The sequence below is a fragment of the Pituophis catenifer genome, unplaced genomic scaffold (assembly GCF_029215685.1).
Source record: "Pituophis catenifer annectens isolate HBS135680 unplaced genomic scaffold, rPitCat1.0.hap2 SCAF_6, whole genome shotgun sequence".
In the NCBI taxonomy this organism is placed as follows: Eukaryota; Metazoa; Chordata; class Lepidosauria; order Squamata; family Colubridae; genus Pituophis; species Pituophis catenifer.
In genome coordinates, this window is record NW_027256886.1 from 62734586 (window position 1) to 62755440 (window position 20855).

The window sequence follows — 20855 nt, forward strand, 5'->3', positions numbered from 1 at the left end:
GTTGCCATAAGCAGAATTATTGTTATGTGATGAGACATGTTCTTCACGTGGCATGAAATAAATGCCAGGGTCAGTTCCTGTTAGCGGACCAAATAATATTATATATATTAATGGAATGGAATTTTTGAGGCATACTCAAATACTAATACTTAAATACTAGGTAGACATATGGCAAATAATAGTCGCTGCGTATAAAATTTCTGCATCAACCTACTGTTTGAAAAATACTGGGCCAGAAATAATAATAAAAGCCTTTATTGTCATTGTACATCATGTATACAACAAAATTGGTTTAGCCTCTACTGGTGCAATCCATAACAGAATAATCTCTCCCTGTTAACCCAGAGAACTGCTGGCAGCCAGAATGGATAGTATTGTCCCAGATAAGCCAGAAAGAGGTTTTTAGGAATCTATATTTGAAAGCAATGTATGCAGCAGACCACTTATTTAACCATTTATTTAATGCATTCCATTTTAAACACACGATTCTAGATACATTTAATGCCTCAACACCCAAACTGGCACTATAGAAATGCCACAACAGACCATTAAATAACAGTGGCACAATTTCTCAGATCTATTTTATAAAGAAAAATAGTGATAAGCCTTAAAGGGATTCTGGACATTATTTTAGTTTTTAAGACTTCCCGCCATCCATTCAAAATGGAGAATAGATGACTAATGTTGAGCCCAGACTCTTCTGCCTACATTATCAAAAAATGCTGTTGTATAAAATGGCCTATAAATTGAGGACAACATGAAATATGGCAGTGATATATTAAGGATTGATAGCATCTAGGTAACAGCATAATTGCATAAAATTCAATTTAAACTGAAGAAAACACAGTCACAAAATTGAACATCCTTTAAAAACAAGAGGGAATGTTTAAAGATTACAGCAGTATGACAAAACAGCTGAGTTTGAGAGAGAGAGAGACCTGATCCAACAGCTATAGTAGTGCTGAACTGCAGTATATCATTATAAAGCTTATAAAAGCCTGGGAGAATAAAAAGTGGTCTTCACCAGGAACTGTATAAAACATTTAACTAGTGTTCAGTTTACATTAAATCTTCCTGGAATTGGCATTCTACAGTTATGGCCAGAGGGGAGGGGGGAGGGGAGGTGCTGCTAGCCAAAACTGCATTTTGAGAGGCAGGGGAAAGGATGCCTTCAACTTATTCTATCTCAAGACACAGGTAAATGTTGGTAATCTTTCTAATCCTGATGTCTGTACCCATAAAATGCTCTTAAGTTGTAACATTAGCTATGTTGATAGTATATTTAAAGTGAAGACATCAGCTGTACATTAGGTGACACAAGTGATGAGTGAATAACACCAATCTACAAATCTGATCTCTGAATCACCAATCCACTTCTAGCACAGGTGGAATAATGCATAGCTGATTATTACAATAATCCATTACAATAATCAGGCACATTTTCATTGTTAATCCTGGATTTTGTGATATTCTATAATAATACTTGCATGTACCACTATTATTATAGTGTATTCATTAGCAAATTATTATTTTCTCTTAGTTTGTATTATTTGTGATTCTCTTGTAATTGCTTTAACAATTTATTTAAAGACTTCTATTATGTATGTGTGTGTATATAAGTTCTTGTTTAAAAATAAGTGTCAATCCTGTGGCTCTTATCTGATTTAGTGAACAGCAAAGAGAGGGAAATTGGGTGATTATTTAGGAGGACCTTTATAGCAATTATTGTCATCCAGCTGAAATAAATGAGTAAAACATTGTTCTTTCTTTCCTACAGTGCCATTATGACTGGCTCCTATAACAACTTCTTTAGGATGTTTGATCGGAACACACGGCGAGATATTACATTAGAGGCCTCAAGAGAAAGTAGCAAACCTCGAGCCATCTTAAAACCCCGGAAAGTGTGTACAGGTGGCAAAAGAAAGAAAGATGAAATAAGTGTTGACAGTCTGGACTTCAATAAGAAGATCCTTCATACAGCATGGCACCCTGCGGAGAACATCATTGCTGTAGCTGCAACCAATAACTTGTATATATTCCAAGACAAAATTAATTAAAGACGGCTTATTTGAGGACAGAGTTGTCGTCTTGAATAGTTAAGCTCTGTTGTTTATCTGTCAGAGATGGCCTTGTTGTCCTTCCAGTAAAGAACATTGATGCACTTATTTCCCTTTATAGGCAAAGGAGAGAAACTGGCCTGGACTTGAGTTCGTGGTGTATTTCTGCCTTCAGTGAGGGGGGAACATGGAATTGATTTTTGTAAACAAGGAAAGCCCACTGGAAGCAGAATTGATGGACAATACTTAATAAAAGTCAATATTAAAAAAAAATTGTATTTATTTAAGTCTGAGCCTCCCTTTCCAGTTGATAGACCAAAAATCTAACACCCAAGAAACAAATTGTCATAAAAATGTAATTTTTATCTCACATGCTCTTTATCTGCTGTAATATTTGGGCCTTTCAGAACATATATTTGTGCTTTATACCTGTAAACATTCTTTCTCTGGCCTTCATCTAAGCTTTAGGTGTTTCTACCTTTGAGCATATAGGTAAGTCTAGAGTTGGGTGTGTAGACAGGTTTTTCATGTATATTTACTCACCAACTGTATAACCACACCTTCTGGTGTAAACCACTTAATAAAAATAACAAACTATAAAAAAAGTGTTTTTAAATCTGAAAGTATGTATTCAGTCTTTTTTATTGCATGTATTGAGATTGTGCAAGATACCTGATGGAAAGATTTGAAGTTTGTCCCCAAAAAAATATTTATTATACAAAATGAGCAGTTTTGGGTGATGTCCTACTGCTTCAAACTCTAAATTGAAAATTGTATCCAGCTGTCGTCTTTACCCTAGTTTGTATTGCTTTTCTATGTTTAAAAGAAGATATCATATGGTATGCACAAAAGAGGTGATGTGAAAAACAGCCCGTTTACTTACATGTAGCCTTAAACAATGGGCCATGTACATTAGAACCTTCAATAATCATTGTTTTGGTTAATAGTAAATATGCTTTACAATTAATGGTAATGTGCATACATGAATGTGCATTACATTTTTTACCCTTAGTTCTATGTTTTCAAGAAGATGGGTTTTTTTAATACTAAACTAGGCATAAGCAGATGCAAGCATATTGCCCCTGAAGCTCAACCTTGTATGTTATTATAATTAATTATGCCAAACAGGAGCACATTTAGATATATTTCAACTCTTAATCTGGGCCTGTGACACCAGGAGACCTACACTTGGTTGTCTTAAGGCTGATGTGGAAATGCATTAATGCTAAGTTTCCACTAGGAATGGGGGCAAAGAAAAATACATCTCTTTTATGATTTTTTTTCATAGAAGTAGGAATAGCTCCCAGTATTTCACTGTAAACATCTCTGGGAGTAAACCTAAAAAATAGCAATGGGCACAATTTTAATAAATTACATATCTTCCACTTTCTGTAAAGTTAACTGCTGAATGTGCCTATGAAATCCCCCTTAAAATTCAGGCCCTTTGAGCTTCCTGAAGATAAGATAGGGTGATTTGTTAATGCTTTAAATTAAATGAAGGTTTAATATGATTATTAAAAGTATGAGTATGCAAGAAGAATGTGTCTCTGATCCTATCCTGTCAATGTTCATGGAGTGCCACTCGTCCTCAAAATCTAACACCAATTTGGTGGATCGAAAAATAAAAATCATATACTGTATACCAGTTGTGACACTATTTGCAAATCTTGAAATGTGGAACCAATAGGTCATTTAACCAATAGATTGACTTTGTTCCCTCCCTGACTTCCTGCAAAACAAATACAATGGGTTTGTATATAATTGTTCTATTATTTTGATCAAAAAGTTTAATAAATTTTAAATGTTTACCTGAATTTGTACTGTGTACTTTAAAACTCAATGTTTTTCCCCCTAAATTTGCATTAAATGCCTTTGAAATATATATATTTAATATTCATTGTCCAGTGCTGTGCTAGTTGATAGCAGGTAGTGGTCAAGAATAAGTTAATTTGATTCTTTCTAGACCTGGTTCTCATTTGTATTTTGCATGGAAATGCAGAGATTCTACTTTTTCCTTTTGTATTCTTGATTTTAAATCCTATTTTTAACATTTTTACGTAATTATGCATATGAAACGTATTCCATCCTACCAAAGATCATACGTTTACAAGGTTGATACTGTTTATATCCTATTGTTAATTATAAATTAGCAAATCAAAACTTCAGACATGTTAATGTTTTCAGTCTGAATGACTCCATCAATTTCTTCTATAGACAGCAATATTTAAAGGAGTTCAATGGATTAAAATTAAGCATTTACTATAGTATTGCAACCATCCTTTTCTTAAAGAAAGGCCTTTTTTCACATTGTGTAAAACAGAGCAGGTATTGCTGACTTCTGCATGTCTGATTGGATTAATTTTAACTATCTGGAGCCTCATTATTTATGATACATTTTCTGCTTATGAGTATTCATAGCCTATAGAGAGTTCGCGCTGCTTCGCCTGATTCTAAGTTTCAATTTATGTTCCCAAAAATTAAATAAGGAATTGGATACTCTATAAAGCAAAATATCATATTTTTACCATCAACCACACCATCACTTTATCAGTGAGATAGGTGGCATATATATTTAATCAATACAAATAAAACTATAGGGCTAAAGATGTTTTTAAGAGTGAAAAATCGGGACTTTCAATGTGTATTCCGCTTACTAGGGAAAAAAAATTGGTAAAAGTATCTGGTGAGAGATGCAACAAACATCTTTTGTTTGTTAGAGGGTTTTATTACTGGCTGCTGCTAACTATTTTGACACAGGGCTGTCTCTTGTCAGGCAATCATAAGTACATTTAAAAACTCTAAAAATTCAAAATGGATATATTTGTTTGCTTATGCTTCAGCCCTTTATTTTCTAAGGTGGGCACATCTGACTTCAATTTCCAAAGAGGACATTTGAAAATAACCCCAGAATAACATTTAGTTTCATCGTACATTAATGCACTAGAGAATTCAAAAGCAACATACAGGTTTACTCATTCCCTTTATTGTTTTAGCACAATAGCAACAAAAACATGGACATTTGATGCACTATTTCACAGCTTACAGCTTATAGCTTTTTTCATAAAAAGCTGGAAAATAACCATTTTACATACTCACCATTTATCTGACGATAGTCAGTAGTGACATTGTCATACAACCATTGTACACGCTTTGATTCATTAAAAAAAAAGTAAAATCAGCAGTATAAATGTGATCACACGGTAGCTAATTGAAGAACAAATAATTTTTGAATAATATTGGCTAGTTTACTAGATCAAGGCAAAGCCCCATTTCTATGATGGCTTCCAGTAAATGAAGATTAAAAAGAACCAAGTTTTTCTCTTCAGATGATGGGTATTTATTTAATTTGCAATCACCAAGTCTACTAAACTATGGTCTTAAAAATAACCAACTGGTCTCTGAACCCGTTAAGTCAACCCATCTACACAGCTCCTATTTATTTGAGTCTATGTGTCTTTTTTTCCAATCAAAGTGAATAAAGAATCTGTTCAAGACAAACCTTATAAAACCTGTGGTGCTTCCATCTAGATAAATATATAGCAGCTATATTAACGGTAAAATGAAGCCAAGTTATTCAGCTGATCAAATAGCATTTACTGCAAATGATGCAAGCTTGTGAAAGCTGGGTGGACTTCATTTCCCAGAATTCCCCAGCCAGCCATGCATTCTGGAAATTGAAGTACACACATTTAAAATTGCCAAAGTTGAGAACCATTGCAATAGGATGATGATCTGAGGGGCACTGTATCAGTTATTCATTCCAGTTCTAACTCAAGCATAAAATAAATCACATGCCAAATAAGATCAAAATTGGTGTAAGAAAAAAAATTATACCGATATTACAGAAACACAAAATAGGTAGATCCTAATCATACCCGTTCCAGGCATCCTGCATCCCTCCCCCCCCCCCCCAAAAAGAGTAAAACAAACTTTAATTAGGGAGTCTATAATGATAGAATATTCAACGAATCAAAAAAAAAAAAATACAGCAGCTGCCATTGCATGACTGAAATCCCACTTCCTTAACCCACAGCAGATAAAAAGGGGGTGGGACTTCGTTTTCATGGGTAGCAAAGCAGCTGCCATCTTGGCTTTTTAACTGATATTCTACCCCCTCCCGCACTTTGCTACAGGAAGGTTTAGAGACTAGCTATGAACGTACTTAATCAAGCCAGCCTTTTTCCAATGCTATGCATGCTGTAACCCAGAGGCTGCCTTCACACATAAAGCTAAGGCAATTTTTTTTTAAATGCTTTATTGAACAAGTTGTACTGTCTGGTTTATACATCATGTTAAATCCTAAGCAAATTCTCATCCTTTATTGTAACCTATGAACAATAAGACCTTTAACTAAAAGTAACAGAGGCTACAATGCATTGTTTTCGTTTATGTACGAGTAAATCTCAAGATCTGGAACGAGCTCCCCCCGGAGATACGGAGGATTCCGGATCTGCGTACCTTCCGTCGCGCGCTTAAGACGTTCTTATTTCATCAAGCTGGCCTGACCTAAATTTTTCCTCTTTTTAAATGGAAATTTTAAATTTGGTTTTAATTTATTGGGGTTTTAGAATTGGTTCAGCCAAATTTATTTAATTAGTTTTATCTCTATTTTAAATTTTGTTATCTATATGTTTTATTTTATGGCTGTTCACCGCCCTGAGTACTTCGGGAGTAGGGCGGTATACAAATTTAATAAAATGAAATGAAATGAAATGAAATGAAATGAAATGAAATGAAATGAAATGAAAAGACTTACTAGGCTAGAAGCCAGGCAATTAAAATGTATAATGAGAGGCCTTAAACTATGCCAGCTCAATGCTGAGCTTGCAGGTTTAACTGTGGCCTTTGCTCATAGCTTTCAGCATAAGGATATTCTCCCGTAAAATATCATTTTCTTTTAGGGATTATTGAAACAATGTCCAGAACCTAGCATAGGCCCTGTTCATTTAGTCCTCAATTTTTGTAGCCCACAAGGAATGGGGAAGCCTGGCTGGCCCACACCACCGCTCATATTTTGCAAACCCTCCTTATGAATAGAACATGGAAATCATAGAAGACATTTTTCAGACTAGAAATATATCTTTCTTTTCTGCCAGATAACTATGATTCAATGTTGAACATGTGGAAAGAATGCGTGGATAACGTCAGACATCTAGGCCTTGTCATTTTGCTCGTTGTGTTTCCATTCTACATAACAGGGATCTGGCCTGCTGCACACTTGGAATAAAAACACAGCAATGTGCAGGAGAGGAAAAAAGCCATGCTCTCTCTCTGTTCCCAGTTCCTTGCACATCTACATCAGAAAGAAAGAAGGAAAAACCAACATGGAAAAGGTAAGATGGCAAAGCAGCACCTGACAAATGGCTATTTCTTCGGTAACTGCCATCATTCACCCTGAGTAAATTCCTATGTATTCACACAGACCAGACCAATGGCTAACAGCTACAGCATTTGTGATTAAAAAGGCAGACCCAGCTACTCCATATGACTCTTTGGTGATGACTTAGGACAGTGATGGCTAACTTTTTTGCCATTGTGTGCCAAAAGGGGGGGGGAGCACAGGGGGTCGCGTGTGTGCCCACACCCATAATTCAATGCCCCCCGCCCCCCTGCACATGGATGCACGACCCCCCCATGCTCCTCCTGCTTTTGGCACGTGATGGCCCGGTGGGCCCGGTAGATCCATTTTTCACCCTCCCAAGGCTCCAGAGGCTTTCTTGGAGCCTGGGGAGGGCAAAAAACAGCCTTCCCCACCCACCCAGAGGCCTTCCGAAGGCCAGAAACGGCCCGTTTCCCAACTTCCAGTGGGCCCAGAAGGCCCATTTTTTGCTCTCTCCAGGCTCCAGAGGCTTTCTAGGAGCCTGGGGAGGGCGAAAACAGCCTCCCCCCCCCGGAGGCCCTCCAGAGTGGGCCCGGAAGGCCCAAAAATCAGCTGGCCGGCACGCGCATGCACGCTGGAGCTGAGCTAGGGCAACGCTCGTGTGCCCATAGATATGGCTTCACGTGCCACCTGTGGCACGCATGCCATAAGTTCTCCATCACGGATTTAGGACATTAAGCAATGCCTTGCAAGTCAGAGATGAGAGATTTCTGTTCATCAGCCAAGAGGGGAAAATGAAATGGCTAATGCTATTTTCCCACAAGGAACTTCTTGGAAGAAATTCCTCAGCCTTTTTTTCTTACAAGTTTTCTAACCACACAATTTTGGGCTGACTTTGAGAAAAATCAGATTATGTATTACTAAACCATTGTCCCAACAGCTGCATACAAACTTTCACTGGAAACAGAAAGAAAAGGTTCCATATTAAGACATACACATATCAAAACACTCTGCACTGATTCGTGTTTATATTTCAAAGCGTCTCAGTAATTCATTTCATCTCAAGAAGCAAAAATGTACTCTTAAGAAATGTAAGGCCATTCTACTTTTGTTGACCATAACTTTCTTTTTTAAAAAAAATTACAGTGGTGTCTTTTTCACAACTAATCATTACGAGTCTTTTCACAACTCGACAAAAACAAATCGTACATCCTTCCCAGATGTTCACAGTTCACAGAATATTTTTGTTTTGTTTGATTTTTTTGCTACACTGTTCATTCTTGCAATAATAGCAACAAAGAAAAATCTTCAAGCAGGGATAATGAAATGTGGGCCACTGCACATGCTGAACAATATGTCCCAATATCCTTTGCTACTGGCCCAAAGTTGGCGCCTCCTGGAAGTTCTGGTTCCCCACTCCTGATCTAAGCTACACTATATTAAATCGTGCAAACAGGAATTTATATATAAGAGCAGTTGGGTAGTTGGGTAGTCTTCTTTTCCTTTTGCAAGAGCCCTTTACGCAATAAAACATATATCGCCATATTATAATTATACATTTGAAAGTTTCTTCTGTTCGGTTCACCACTTTATAATGCCTGGATGAAGTTTGTCATGATTTGCAAAAGAGATGAATTCATTTCTTTTTACAAGGAGTTGCTGGAAGCTGTGATTGTCAACCGTTTTCCAATATAAATCCTGAAACACAAAAACAACCAGTAAGAGTTCTGCTGAATTTGAACTGCAGTTGCATTTTCAACCTCACTTCTTTTCTTGTGAATGTAAAGTCAGTTATAGACACAAATCACTCAAAAATAGAATACATCAGTGTTTTTTTCAATGTTGGTAGCTTTAAGATGTGTGGACTTCAACTATCAGAACTGCCCAGCCGGCATTCCCAGATTCTAGATGTTATTTTCAAACGTAATTGTTCAAAAATTTCCTTGACTTACATTAGAAGCATAATATAAAAATCCGTATCAGTCCAGGTGATACTAAAGGTAGTCCTTGATTTATGACTGATCACTTAGTGATCATTCAAAGGTATGGTAGATTCCCCCAAAAGGTACATATGACTCGGTTTGGAAGTTCTGATGGCTGCAGTCACATGATCCTATTTTGGATGCTTGGTCTGCATTTACAGCCTTTTGCAGTGCCTAGTGGTCACATCCCTGCAATGTATGGTTTTTTGCAGAAACCAGCATTTCTTTCGGTTTCCAGAAAAAAATGTCCCTTCGGTACAATGGGTTTGCTTAATGACCGCCACAACCATTGCATTTGTTAGCGATTGTGATGTCCATTTAACAACCACAGCAAAAAAGATCATAAAATAAGGCATCGTCACATGGTGACTCGCTCAGCGACCAGCATGACTTCCAACTATAGTTCCAGGTGCAATTATATTTGTTAAGTCGAGGATTACCTGTATTGAAACATGTTTTCCACTGATTTCACATCCATTTCTATAATCTATCTATCACAGGCTCATTCCATAAACTTGTAGTTTAATTATGAACAAATTAGATTGTTTCATAAACCTGCGAATTTATGAGTAACCACTTTTGACCTGTTTGCAAAACTGCAACAGTGTACAACATAATGGGAAAAAAAAACCCCAATGATTGGTCTTATAAACAATAGCAGGCATACTTGTGAAGTTGTACAATGCAGAAAATGATGTGATTGATATCTGAGAGGAGTCACTAGGAAGACTTTGAGTCAGTGGTGAAATGTAAAATTTGTTACTACCGGTTCTGTGGGCATGGCTTGGTGGGGTAGGGGGGTTAATATGACTGAGTGGGCGTGGCCAGCTTTTTTTTTTGTTGTTGTTGTAAAAAAAATGCTTTTAAAGCCTCTGATAATCCCAGCTGACTTGCCTGATCAGCAGAGGCTTTCTTTTTTTTTTTTTAAAGCCTCTGACGATCCCAGCTGACTTGCCTGATTGGCAGAGGCTTTTTTTTCCTTTTAAAAACATTTTTTCTAGAACCTCTTCGGCAGAAGAAGTTGTAGAAAAAATGCTTTTAAAAGCCTCTGATGATCCCAGCTGAGCCGCACCATCATCAGAGGCTTTTTTTTTTACTTTTAAAAGCATTTTTTCAGCCAAAGAGGTTTTAGAAAAAAAATGCTTTTAAAAATAAAAAAAAAGCCTCCTCAGAGGCTTGCGTGGCTCAGCTGGGCAATGTGGGGGGGAGGGATTTTTGCTACCGGTTCTCCGAACCACCTGCCTCCATCGCTACCGGATTGTGCAATCTGGTCCGAACCAGGAGCATTTCACCCCTGCTCTGAGTGGATTCTCACCACACTTGAAGCTATAATGTAGTTAGGTTTTTAGGATTTAAGATTATTTGTACATATGGACTACGTATGCAAAGCAGGGTATGGATTAGCTGCCACCTAAATATTTTCTACACATTAACATTTATAAAAGCAGGGTGTTTTTATAAAATACTTTTTAAAAAAGCAGAAGGCAATATGCTGCACAATTATAAGACCAATATGTGGTCTTCTCAGAAGCAGGCACCTGATGCCATTCAGATGTTGAGTACAATTCCCAGCGTCCTTCATCATTACCTCAGCTTCCTATGAATGCTTGAAGTTGCATTTCAGCAACATCTGGATTACCATCAATGGCCTAAACTGGATTCCCCTCTTTTGGTAAATTTCTGTAAATTTACCAAAATTCTCATTCTGTAAATTACGAAATTTTAGTGACTGAGCTCCCAAATGACATCTTGGAATTTGTGAACCCACCTCAAGCTTTCCAGGATTGTGAGCAGCAGCTTTTTCAATCCTACCTGGAATGGTCAGGGAGTGAATACCACACCTTTTGTATCTAAGGAACGTGTTATGCTAGTGAACAGTGGTCTCTCCCTCTCTCTGATAGTCCTCTGAGGAGTCCAGAAGATCTTATTGATGCAGCCCACTAGATTTCTGGCTGTCAGAATATATGATCTAAATGAATCCTTACCCTAATCCAATGGCGAGCAGATGGGAGAGCAACAGAGATGGCAAGAAAATCTTCAAGAATTCTGCAGAAAATATGCCTCCCTTCTTCATGACACTTGTGTTTCTCATGCTGAGTGTACCTGCGCGCTTAGGGTGTTTAAAGAGAAATTCCCTGGTTTATGAGAAGACAAAAACATTTTTAATCCATAATTGTTTGTGATCCCATTTATATATTTATAATAATGGAAATAAACAAGTCTGCATTGTTCATTATCAAGATCACTCACTTGGGGGGAATATTCTCAGGCCTACTCGACCAGTCCCACATCCAATCTGAATTTTTCTTCAGAAGCCGTTCAACTTCTTTCCTTCTTTCCAGAAAATCTTCTTCAGACTAAAAGGAAGATAGGAACAATAAAGTGACCTGGGTCCATTTTCAGAATAGAGGTAAGGAAGTGGATCCACGATAGGCAACCTCACTGTACCATTTGGCTGCTCCTTAAAGGCATTGTGGCTTTTCCTGAAGTTTCATAGTAGTAATACAAGTCCAAGTTCATAGGTTGAGTGAAGGCGATATTAAAGAGGTACAAAGTCTCAGAAGAGATGCAGCTTGAGAAGCTGCAAATAGATAATAATGAGAGTGCCACATGGATTCATCCATCCATCCATCCATCATCTATCTATATTCTATCATCTATCTACTATCATCTATCTATTATTTATCATCTATCATCTATCTTTCTATCATCTATCTATCTTTCAATCATCTATCTTTATCTGATCTCTTTATCTCTCTATTTTTCTTAACTGCCCATTTCACTCAGAGACGGGCTCTGGGCAGTACAGAGACCCTCTCTGTACTGCCACTCATCCATACAATGAGCTCACATTTTCTGTTAAATCATCAGGAATTTGGAAGCCAGCTTTCACAATCTGACAGTACTCTACTGCTTTATAATATCCAAATCAAGCCAAGCTAACTCAACCAAGTCTGAGGTTGGATGAGGCCGGATCTTGACAAGAGAGATTCTTGTAAACTATTCTCACAACTGAGAAATAGCAAAATCCTTACAAAGCCACCTCACAAGTGGAAAAGTTTTTCCAGCGTGAAAGATTCCTTGTTAAAGAGGATCAATTGACTTCCTACATGCTATCTAACTGGATCTCTGATAGCAACAGAAATACTGCAGAGAAGCTCAAAACAAATTATCAAAAGCAAATTTTACTTAGCTGGAGTTACATGCTTGGAACAAATAAAGCTCCAGCAGCTGCATTTTCCTTCAAGTAGCATTAGTGTGTAGATAGTTTCCAATATGACTGTGTCATTCATGCAGTGATTTTCCAAACCATGTGCCAAAACTGAAATGGGTCTGCTAAAAAACTACAAAGCACATTTCCCAGCTATAAATGAGACTCTGCAGAAAATACAATCTCCAGGAAGAAGGGATTTTCTTCTCTTAAAGAAAAACACTATACACACACAAAAAATCAATTTTTATTTGAGTGTCTTTGTGAGCAGATAGACTTTACCTGAGAACTATTCTTTTCTCCGCTGGCACGACTCTCCACTTCTGAAGTTCTGTGAACATCCTGAGGTGTCTGGGAACGTGGTGGGCTTTGGGGGTGGGGGTGGGGGGGGAAGAAAAGTGAGAATAACCAACCAAGAACAAGATTTACTGATTCATGTTTTATCAGGACCATGGAAAGATAACTTCAAATCTCAATAAAGTTTACAAGGTACTTAAGATCTTGCAGTCTAGCCTGCCTTTTTATTGTGATAAGAACAGAAACAGGAATAAGTATGTTAAGCATTCTGGAGCACCTTGGTAAAAGGGACAGATTTTTTTTTTTTTTTTTAAAGGGACATCTTCCCAAGGTAAAGATGGAACCAGCAATTCTGGCTTTGTGAAAAAGCAGTAGCTTCTTCCCAAAATTTTTAGTGGGTTCAATTTATGTAAAGAGAGTCTGAGTGAGCAAATGCCACAAGTGGATTAGTACTTGCTTATTTCTTTCATAAACAAAGTCATCCAAAATGCAAATAATAATAATAATAATTAGTATTTACTTTTCCTGGAATCCCTCATAGTGTCAATTGAGAGTAGGTAGCTCCTAATGTCATCAGCACTAATAAATACATAAAAAAGGCTTAAACTTTCCCTTCACAGTTATCAGCCCTGTTACAAAATAATCCTGTTTTGACTTTAAATGCATCTTACCGGTAATTTACATGTAACTTTCATATATAAAAAGGTACTTCTGTTAAATTTAGTCTGGTCCAGTTCTCTAATCCTGAATATATCAACCTTTTCATGGCTGTGTTTGCAAAACACACTGACTGAACCACAAACTAGCTAATCACCTTTAAGCCTAATACACTGTGGAAATTCAATCCCTGTGGTTATTTATGGTTCCAGGTGTTGAGCAATCCCACTGCACTCAATTAACTTACACCATAGTTCAATTAACCATGGATAAGTATCTTGCCCAATGGCAGATAAGTGGTCAGGTACATCACCACTACTGTTTATAGTGGTTGTGTGATTAAAACTATGCTTTTACTCACAAGCTTTGGAATGCAAAGAGCCGTTTATCTGGGCGTCCTCTTTTTGTTAATTTATTTAAAGTATTTTTATGTGGCCATAAAGGCATCCAAAGCAACTCATGATTGACAGGCTCTGTCTCCAGGAATACACTTTAAAAGATACTCCAGAGAAAGAAAGAAGAAGAAATGCAATCTAAGTTTAAGGAATGCAGCACCAGTATTCTTACCACAATCAACTGGGATTTTAAAAACTATATATAATAGCTTGGAGCAGTGTTTCTAAACCTCAACAACTTTAAGATGTGTGGACTTCAACTTCCAGAATTTCTCAGTCACCATGTTTGAAGTTTACATATCTTAAAACTGCTGAGGTTGCAAACCATTGGCCTAGGGAAATGTAGCTGGCTAGGTGTCAGTTAGGATAAAGTCAATGGGTAAACATTTCAAAGACTACTTCACCTTTACCCAATGGATAATGCTATTTCTCAGCTTCCACCTTATTAAGTATTGAGGACCCTTCCACAACTGCAATCTCTCTAACCTTTCAATCATTCACCAAGCAACATGCAATGGCTTGCAATCATCTTTACTTCTACTGAATCTTAAAACACAGAAAATATCATAAGCCAATCAGACTCCATCTCCTCCCATCCGGTGGACCGGTGAAAGAATATAAAGAATATAATCCATCAATATCCATTCTCCCAGCTACGGTCCCATTATTCCCATTCCTGATGATGGGAGCACAAGTAGTCCTCATTTAGCAACCAAAGTTGGTACCAGAAATTCAGTCATTAAGTGAAGCAGTCGCCAACATGACTGTGCTTATGATCTTACTTCAATTTTATTTTGTTTTGCAGACCTACAAAGGTCATAAATGTGAGGATTGGCCACCAAGGTTCATCATCGTCATATCTGAATGGTGGCTGTACAAGATAGTCGCTAAATGAGAACAACCTGTAACAAAAAAAGTCCCCATTGCAGTCTCCATACAAAATGAAAATAAAATTGCAAGGACACCCATCCTGTCAGCATTTCTAACTACAAGCATTTCTATGTGTATGCCAAATAAATTTGCAGAAAAATATCAGAAAAGTTGCTATGATGGAGGTATAAAGGAGGTATAAAGGAGGTATAAAAAAATATGGGAAACCTCCAAAGGCTTCTTAAACCATTGTACCACCTTTCCTCTGTTAAGGTTAACATTCCCTAGCAGTTGTGAAGTCAAAATGAAAGCATAGGGAGAAGTTTTGCAACTTGGTATTTTTCTGGATAAGCATGGCCATAGTGCAGAAGTCTTCAAACTTGGCAGTTTTAAGACTTGTGGACTTCAACTCCCATAGCTGGCTGGAGAATTCTGGGAGTTGAAGTCCACAAGTCTTAAAGCTGCCAAGTTGGAAGACCTCTGCCATAGTGTATGGGCTGGATTGTGGTGGAGGCAGATTAGTTCTAATCAATTTGTGCAGGAAGACAGAACTTCTAGCAACATGAGGCTAACCCTCTTTGATGGGACTAGAGATGAGAGTAAAAACTGGTTGGAGCTCAGGAAATGGAGCAAGACTCAAATTCCTATGAACGCTCACAAAGGCCACCAAAGGTACAAAAATTCAAAGCACAGATTTTCCCAAAATAAGCTTTCTCCAGAATTTTTGCTCAAAAACCAACAACATCTCCAAGTTAATAAGGTCTGGTCCCAAAGTGGCATACAGCCCTAATCTAACAATTTGCTTAGTTTCACAATGAAAGATCACTTAGTTCTCCCAAGCCATGCCTCCTGTTAGCTAGCTTTGGAATGTCTCACTTAATAGACGATCCCAGTTTTGTTTAAATAAAAAGCTGAACTTGAAAAAAAAAAAAAAAGAATGGATCACACCATGAGAGCAAGATGACCTTGCTTCCAATCAGGAGAAAGGCCATCAGCTGCAAAGCCAGGAACAATTGCATCATCCTTATCCTTATCAGACTTGTAATATAACTATTTAGAACACTTTCACCCAGACAAATCAAAACAAAACAAAACATATGTTAGCTTTGCTTAAATTAGGTCCCACTGCTTTCAAGAATCTAAAGAGGCCAAGCTCTAATATCAGACCATACATTCACTTCCCCAACCCCAGTACCTTTCCATTTTTTTTTAGACTACAACTCCCATTATCCTTGATAACATTCATGGAGAAGCGTTGCCTATGGCTGGTAAAAACAGAGTTGAAATATCTGAAAGTCAGCCAGAAGGTGAAGGTAGTCCTCAACTTACAACAGTCCATTTAGTGACCGTTTAAAGTTACAATGGCACTGAAAAAAGTGACTTATGACTGTTTTTCACACATGACCATTGCAGCATCCCTGACCAAAATTCAGACACTTGGCAACTGACTCGTATTGATGATGTCTGCAGTGTCCTGGGGTCATGTGATCACCTTTTGCGGCCTTCTGGCAAGCAAAGTCAATGGGGAAGCCAGATTCACTTAACAACCGTGTTACTAACTTAACAGCTGCACTGATTCACTTAACAGTGGCAAGAAAGGTTGTAAAATGGGTCAAAACTCATTTAACAAGTTTCTCCCTTAGCGGCCAAAATTTTAGGCTCAATTGTGGGCGTAAATCAAGGACTACCTGTACCCTTCAGCTGAAATAAGAGGAAATGCATTGTGAGCAGCCTGTGCTGCCTCGGAGTGTGTCAGAGTACCTGTCGCAGTGAGAGCTCTCTCGCGAGCTACTTCTTCCAGACTCATGCTGGGCATCTAGAAGGATTTTCTCCATGTCACCATTATAAATAGAAACTGAAGCAGGAACTTGTTCCTGGCTGGCCGGCTGGCCACTGTTACCGTTCCCATTGCTGCTAAAGTGCAGTTCTACCCAGGAACCTGCTTGGTAAACATTGAGAAAGAACAAAAACCACAAGGATTTATTAGGAAACCAAGCACTTTCGTTTGTTGACATTCTACTTCAAGTCCGACTTCACGGTCTCCTTTGCTTGCATTTTTAGGAGGTACAAAGAATACCCAGATTAGTGCCTGTTAATAATAAAACTCTTGTCGCAATGGCAATGATGTATGGGGTCCCCTTCCCCACCTCCCAGCAGCGCATAAGTATTTTATATCTATCTCGTGCATGCTGTATTGCCCAGAACAAAAGCTGTGCTTCTATATTTATTATACAAGCACTCTAATGGCTATATGGTATAAAAGGTTTTTTTTTTAAAAGATTTTTTAACCTGCCTTTATTACTTTTATAAATAACTCAAAGGGGGGGGGGGGGTGAACATATCTAAAGCTCTTTCCCTCTATTTTCCCCACAACAAAAACCCAGTGAGGTGAAAGGGACTGACTGGCCCAAGGTCACTCATGTGGGGTTAGAACTCACAACTCTCCTGGTTTCTAGCCTGGTGCCTCAATAAGTAGACCAAACTATAACTCTGCAAAATAAACAGGTGCTCATTTTAATGTATAGCAAGCTGATTTTCCAAGATGCAACCATTCTCATTTTTAATCTTTTCAAGTTTACTTAAAATGCTTATGCGTTTTTAAAAAGTGTGATGCAGTCCACAAATAAAAACTTGTAACCATAACAGACTGATCTTAATTATCATCGGGAGCAGTAATTGGCTATACCACTAGTAGAAAAATCTGTAAGGAACAAATCAGTCTTTAGTTGCTAGAAACATAACAAACTGGAATCCACATGATTTAAATGACAATAAGCTAATTTTAAGATAAGTGGAAAATGGGCTTTGTGGAACTATAATGAAATGATGTAAGAGAACCGAACTATCAGAAAACATTCTTACATCCAAACATCTGTCTTCCTTATTTTTTGATGGACAGCTTTCTGCCCCATTTTACAGTTCTGTTCATTGGCCTATTTCTATGGATTGCAATTCTCAGGATGCTCAGGAACAGAAGGTGAAAACAGGAAGTCAAATGGCAGAAAGGAGAGAGAATCTGCTGACAGGAAATAGACACTATGGAGCATCTTTGTTATCAGATCTTAAGATATAGATTGCATTCACACAACATATCCCATTTAAGTTTCTGCAAAACATTACCCAAAGAAATTCCTCCCCTAGGCCAACCTGAAAAATAAACAGTCTAAGCCTTGTGAAACATTCCCTCACAAAACTAAACTGACATTATAAAAAGCTACAGTAGCTCTTGCTCAGAAGGCCTAGGCAAATAAAAGCTCTCCAGTACTTTGATCTGAATGTGGCAGGCTGCGAATTAACAGACAATGCTTTTCACTGGCATAATTTCATTTTGAGAAAAGCCACAGCCGCTGAATTTCTCTTCCAGCCTATTTTTGGAGTCTTAGGAGGAATTAGCTAACAAAACTGCAAGAGAGAAGAATGGAAGTCAAGTATATCTATCCAGTTAACTTGGAATAAGGAAATTGGAAAAGAGGATAATATATCCTCTTGGTATAAGAGCATTCGTTAAAAAAGAAATCATCCTTAAAAGCCAGATTTGTGTCTTATCTACTCTGTACACCAAAAAAACAAGGCTAAGAAACTGCATACTTCACAAAATATAAAGTGGTAAAAAGTACTAGATTTTACATCTTATATAAACTCTGCATGTATAATTAATTTAAATTTCTCTGGAGAATATACATTTGCTTCTATAGTCCTAACTGTCCAGTAGCAAAGATTCTATTTACGTTTCTTTTAGTGGGAAGGGAGGGTGACATTGTGTGGTTGTATTATATCTAGTGTGCATGTATACTAAGGGATGAAGTGTCCTTCCTGTGGAATACACATCAACCTATCAACACATTGTACCTGCCTATTCGAAAGTTCCAACCAAAATCAATTAGAATGATTCCCAAGGAAGTTTTTGTATCAAGTAACAGTAAGCAACACCAAATATTTGGAAAGCTCAAGGAAACATTTACTGAACTTCTCTTAAATTGGACAAAATACTGATACTTTCCTTCACGAACAATGGCAATGAAACATGAAAACAATAATTCTGTGCTCACTTTTCCTTTGGGCACATTATGTGACCAAACCAGGAAAAGATAAGCAATAACATTTGATTATTTGATTACAAACATAATCTAAAAATGGAGAAAAGTTCCTTTTATGTTGCAATCTACTTCCAAGTTTTTCTACATGGGGCTATAAATCCCATGATGTCAGCTCTGAACCAGCACCATGTGTCAATAATTTCCAAGGCCAATTATTTACAACGATAAAAGCTATTAGTAAAGGGCTGAGTCACATAGGCAAGGATACTATAGCACACAGCCACAGCTACTAAATTACAACCACAGATCTGCCTTTTCTCCCCTTCCAATAAACACGGGCTATTTTAAAACCATCCTCCCTTGTTGGTTCTGAGCCGGCCAAGGTAAAAGCCAACTCAATGGCAAGAAAAAGTCAGAAGTAGACAAAAATCTAGAGTTTGATAGCCCTAAAAAACACAGGAAACCCTGAATGGCCGTTCAGTATTTCCTCATCCTTTGTTTCTTCTGCCCTCCAGAAATAATTCTAGGGAAATTTTAATTACAGGTAGTCCTCGACTTACGACCACAACTGAGCCCAAAATTTCTGCTGCCAAGTGAAACATTTGTTAAGTGAGTTTTGCCCCATTTTACGACTTTTCTTGCCGTTTGTTAACTAATCGCTGCAATTGGTCTATTAGTGCCATGGTCCGTTCAGTGAATCTAGTTTCCCCCATTGACTTTGCTCGCCAAAAGGTTGCCAAAGAAGGAAAGCGCATGATCCCGGGACATAGCCACCGTCCTAAATACGAGTCAGTTGTCAAAGCATCCAAATCTAAATCACATGAACCATGGGGAGGCTGCAACGGTCGTAAGTGTGAAAATGGTCACAAGTCCCTTTTTTTTCAGTGCCGTCGCTAACTTTGAACGGTCACTAAACGAGAGGTTGTAAATCGAGGATCACCTGTCCTAGAGGGAATTTTAATATTAATCCCAAACGGGGAAGGGGGGGTGGGGGGTGTTTAAAAACAAGGAGATCTAGGAAGCCTTTTTTCTAATCAGCCTAGGAAAGTATAACTTAAGAGGCCCCTTCTATGAAAGGCCCAGTATTTAAAGGAGTCCAAGTTTTTTCTTCTCTTATATTTTCACCATCTGCTGTGTGTTTTAAAGGAAGGGAAAGTCTCTTACCCTGCAGATTCTCTTCTTGCACCCCCGAGGGCTCACCCGAGGCCATCGCTGGGGGGACAGAGGAGTTTCTATTTCGGGGTCTCTCCTGAGTTGCTACCTGGGTTGTTCCTCTCCGGCTCCGAACAGCAGCGAGCGCTACCGCCAGACACGCCACGGGCTGTTTTGACGGCTGGCTCCGCTCAAGGCGGCCGCTCGGTTCCGGGGATCGATCCCCGCCTGCTATTGTTATTGTTGTCGCCGCTGCAGGTTATAGGGATTGTGACGTCAAAAAGGAACGGGACGACCCGATTGGCTGCCGAAACCAATGTTCGGCACGCCCCCCTACTCTTCTCCCCTCCCCTCCCCACTTCGCTGAAAGCCAACTCGTGGTGGTGGGGGGGGACTCAGCTAAAGAAACAAAGATGCGCCCGCCCGCCCTGTTGTTAAGCGTCTTCTCGCTTTCTGCCGGATTGGCAGAAGTGGGTTGGCAAAGGGGCGGGATTGGTCGATTGGGGGAGGGGGCGGTAGGTTAGCCGTTCTCGATTGGACGAAGGCTGAAGGATCCCGCCTCGGCTTCTGGTTAAAACTTTTAAGGTGCGCTGAGGATTTGGTGTTCCACATCTTACTCCCCGCGATCTGTTCTTCTCGGGCGGGCCCCCAGCCTGAGTTGTTTACCCGTTTTGGCTCTCGGGGAACATTAACTCTTCGTGAGCGGAGGTTTCGCTTCCCCCTCGCGCTGGGGGGGGGGGGGAGGGCGGTGATTGACAGGCCAAGCAGAGTTTGGCCTGATCCAAGATCTTTTCGCCGCGCGATTGAGCATCTAAATTTGGATAATTGGAAGATTTATGTTCATATTGATTAATATACAAAAAAAAGGATAGTTATA

The 20855-nt window shown here is 38.6% G+C and overlaps 2 protein-coding genes across 5 annotated transcripts in view; one reads left to right on the top strand and one right to left on the bottom strand.

Annotated features, from left to right (window-relative positions):
• Positions 1-3871, top strand: part of PPP2R2D (protein phosphatase 2 regulatory subunit Bdelta) — a 42539-nt gene extending 38668 nt beyond the window's left edge. For all 3 annotated transcript variants that reach the window (XM_070945314.1, XM_070945315.1, XM_070945317.1), the window contains exon 10: positions 1778-3871. In XM_070945314.1, the coding sequence (XP_070801415.1) occupies positions 1778-2057 (280 nt within the window). In that variant the 3' untranslated portion in view covers positions 2058-3871. The remainder of the gene's footprint in view (positions 1-1777) is intronic.
• A 1170-nt stretch (positions 3872-5041) lies between these two features.
• On the bottom strand, positions 5042-20214 carry BNIP3 (BCL2 interacting protein 3). Of its 2 annotated transcripts, XM_070946469.1 has the most exons (6): positions 19991-20214; positions 16551-16728; positions 12853-12937; positions 11610-11716; positions 11345-11494; positions 5042-9075 (listed from the first exon to the last, which is right to left on the bottom strand). In XM_070946469.1, exons 1-6 carry the CDS (start codon positions 20034-20036, stop codon positions 9024-9026), a joined length of 618 nt encoding a protein of 205 aa, XP_070802570.1. In that variant the 5' UTR covers positions 20037-20214; the 3' UTR covers positions 5042-9023. The 2 variants fall into 2 exon arrangements, with proteins under 2 accessions (XP_070802570.1, XP_070802571.1); XM_070946470.1 differs by lacking the exons at positions 16551-16728; positions 19991-20214 and adding an exon at positions 11808-11940 and having other exon boundaries at positions 12853-12935.
• Positions 20215-20855: the final 641 nt, after the last annotated feature.

What these genes read in the sequence shown, in the direction of transcription:
- BNIP3 (XM_070946469.1), bottom strand. Translation starts at nt 20,036, where the DNA reads ATGGCCTCGGGTGAGCCCTCGGGGGTGCAAGAAGAGAATCTGCAGG. An exon ending in GAGAAAAGAATAGTTCTCAG is followed by an intron (nt 11,717 to 12,852) that starts GTAAAGTCTATC and finishes TCTTCCTTTTAG; the next exon opens with TCTGAAGAAGATTTTCTGGA. An exon ending in CCTGAGAATATTCCCCCCAA is followed by an intron (nt 11,495 to 11,609) that starts GTGAGTGATCTT and finishes CTCATAAACCAG; the next exon opens with GGAATTTCTCTTTAAACACC.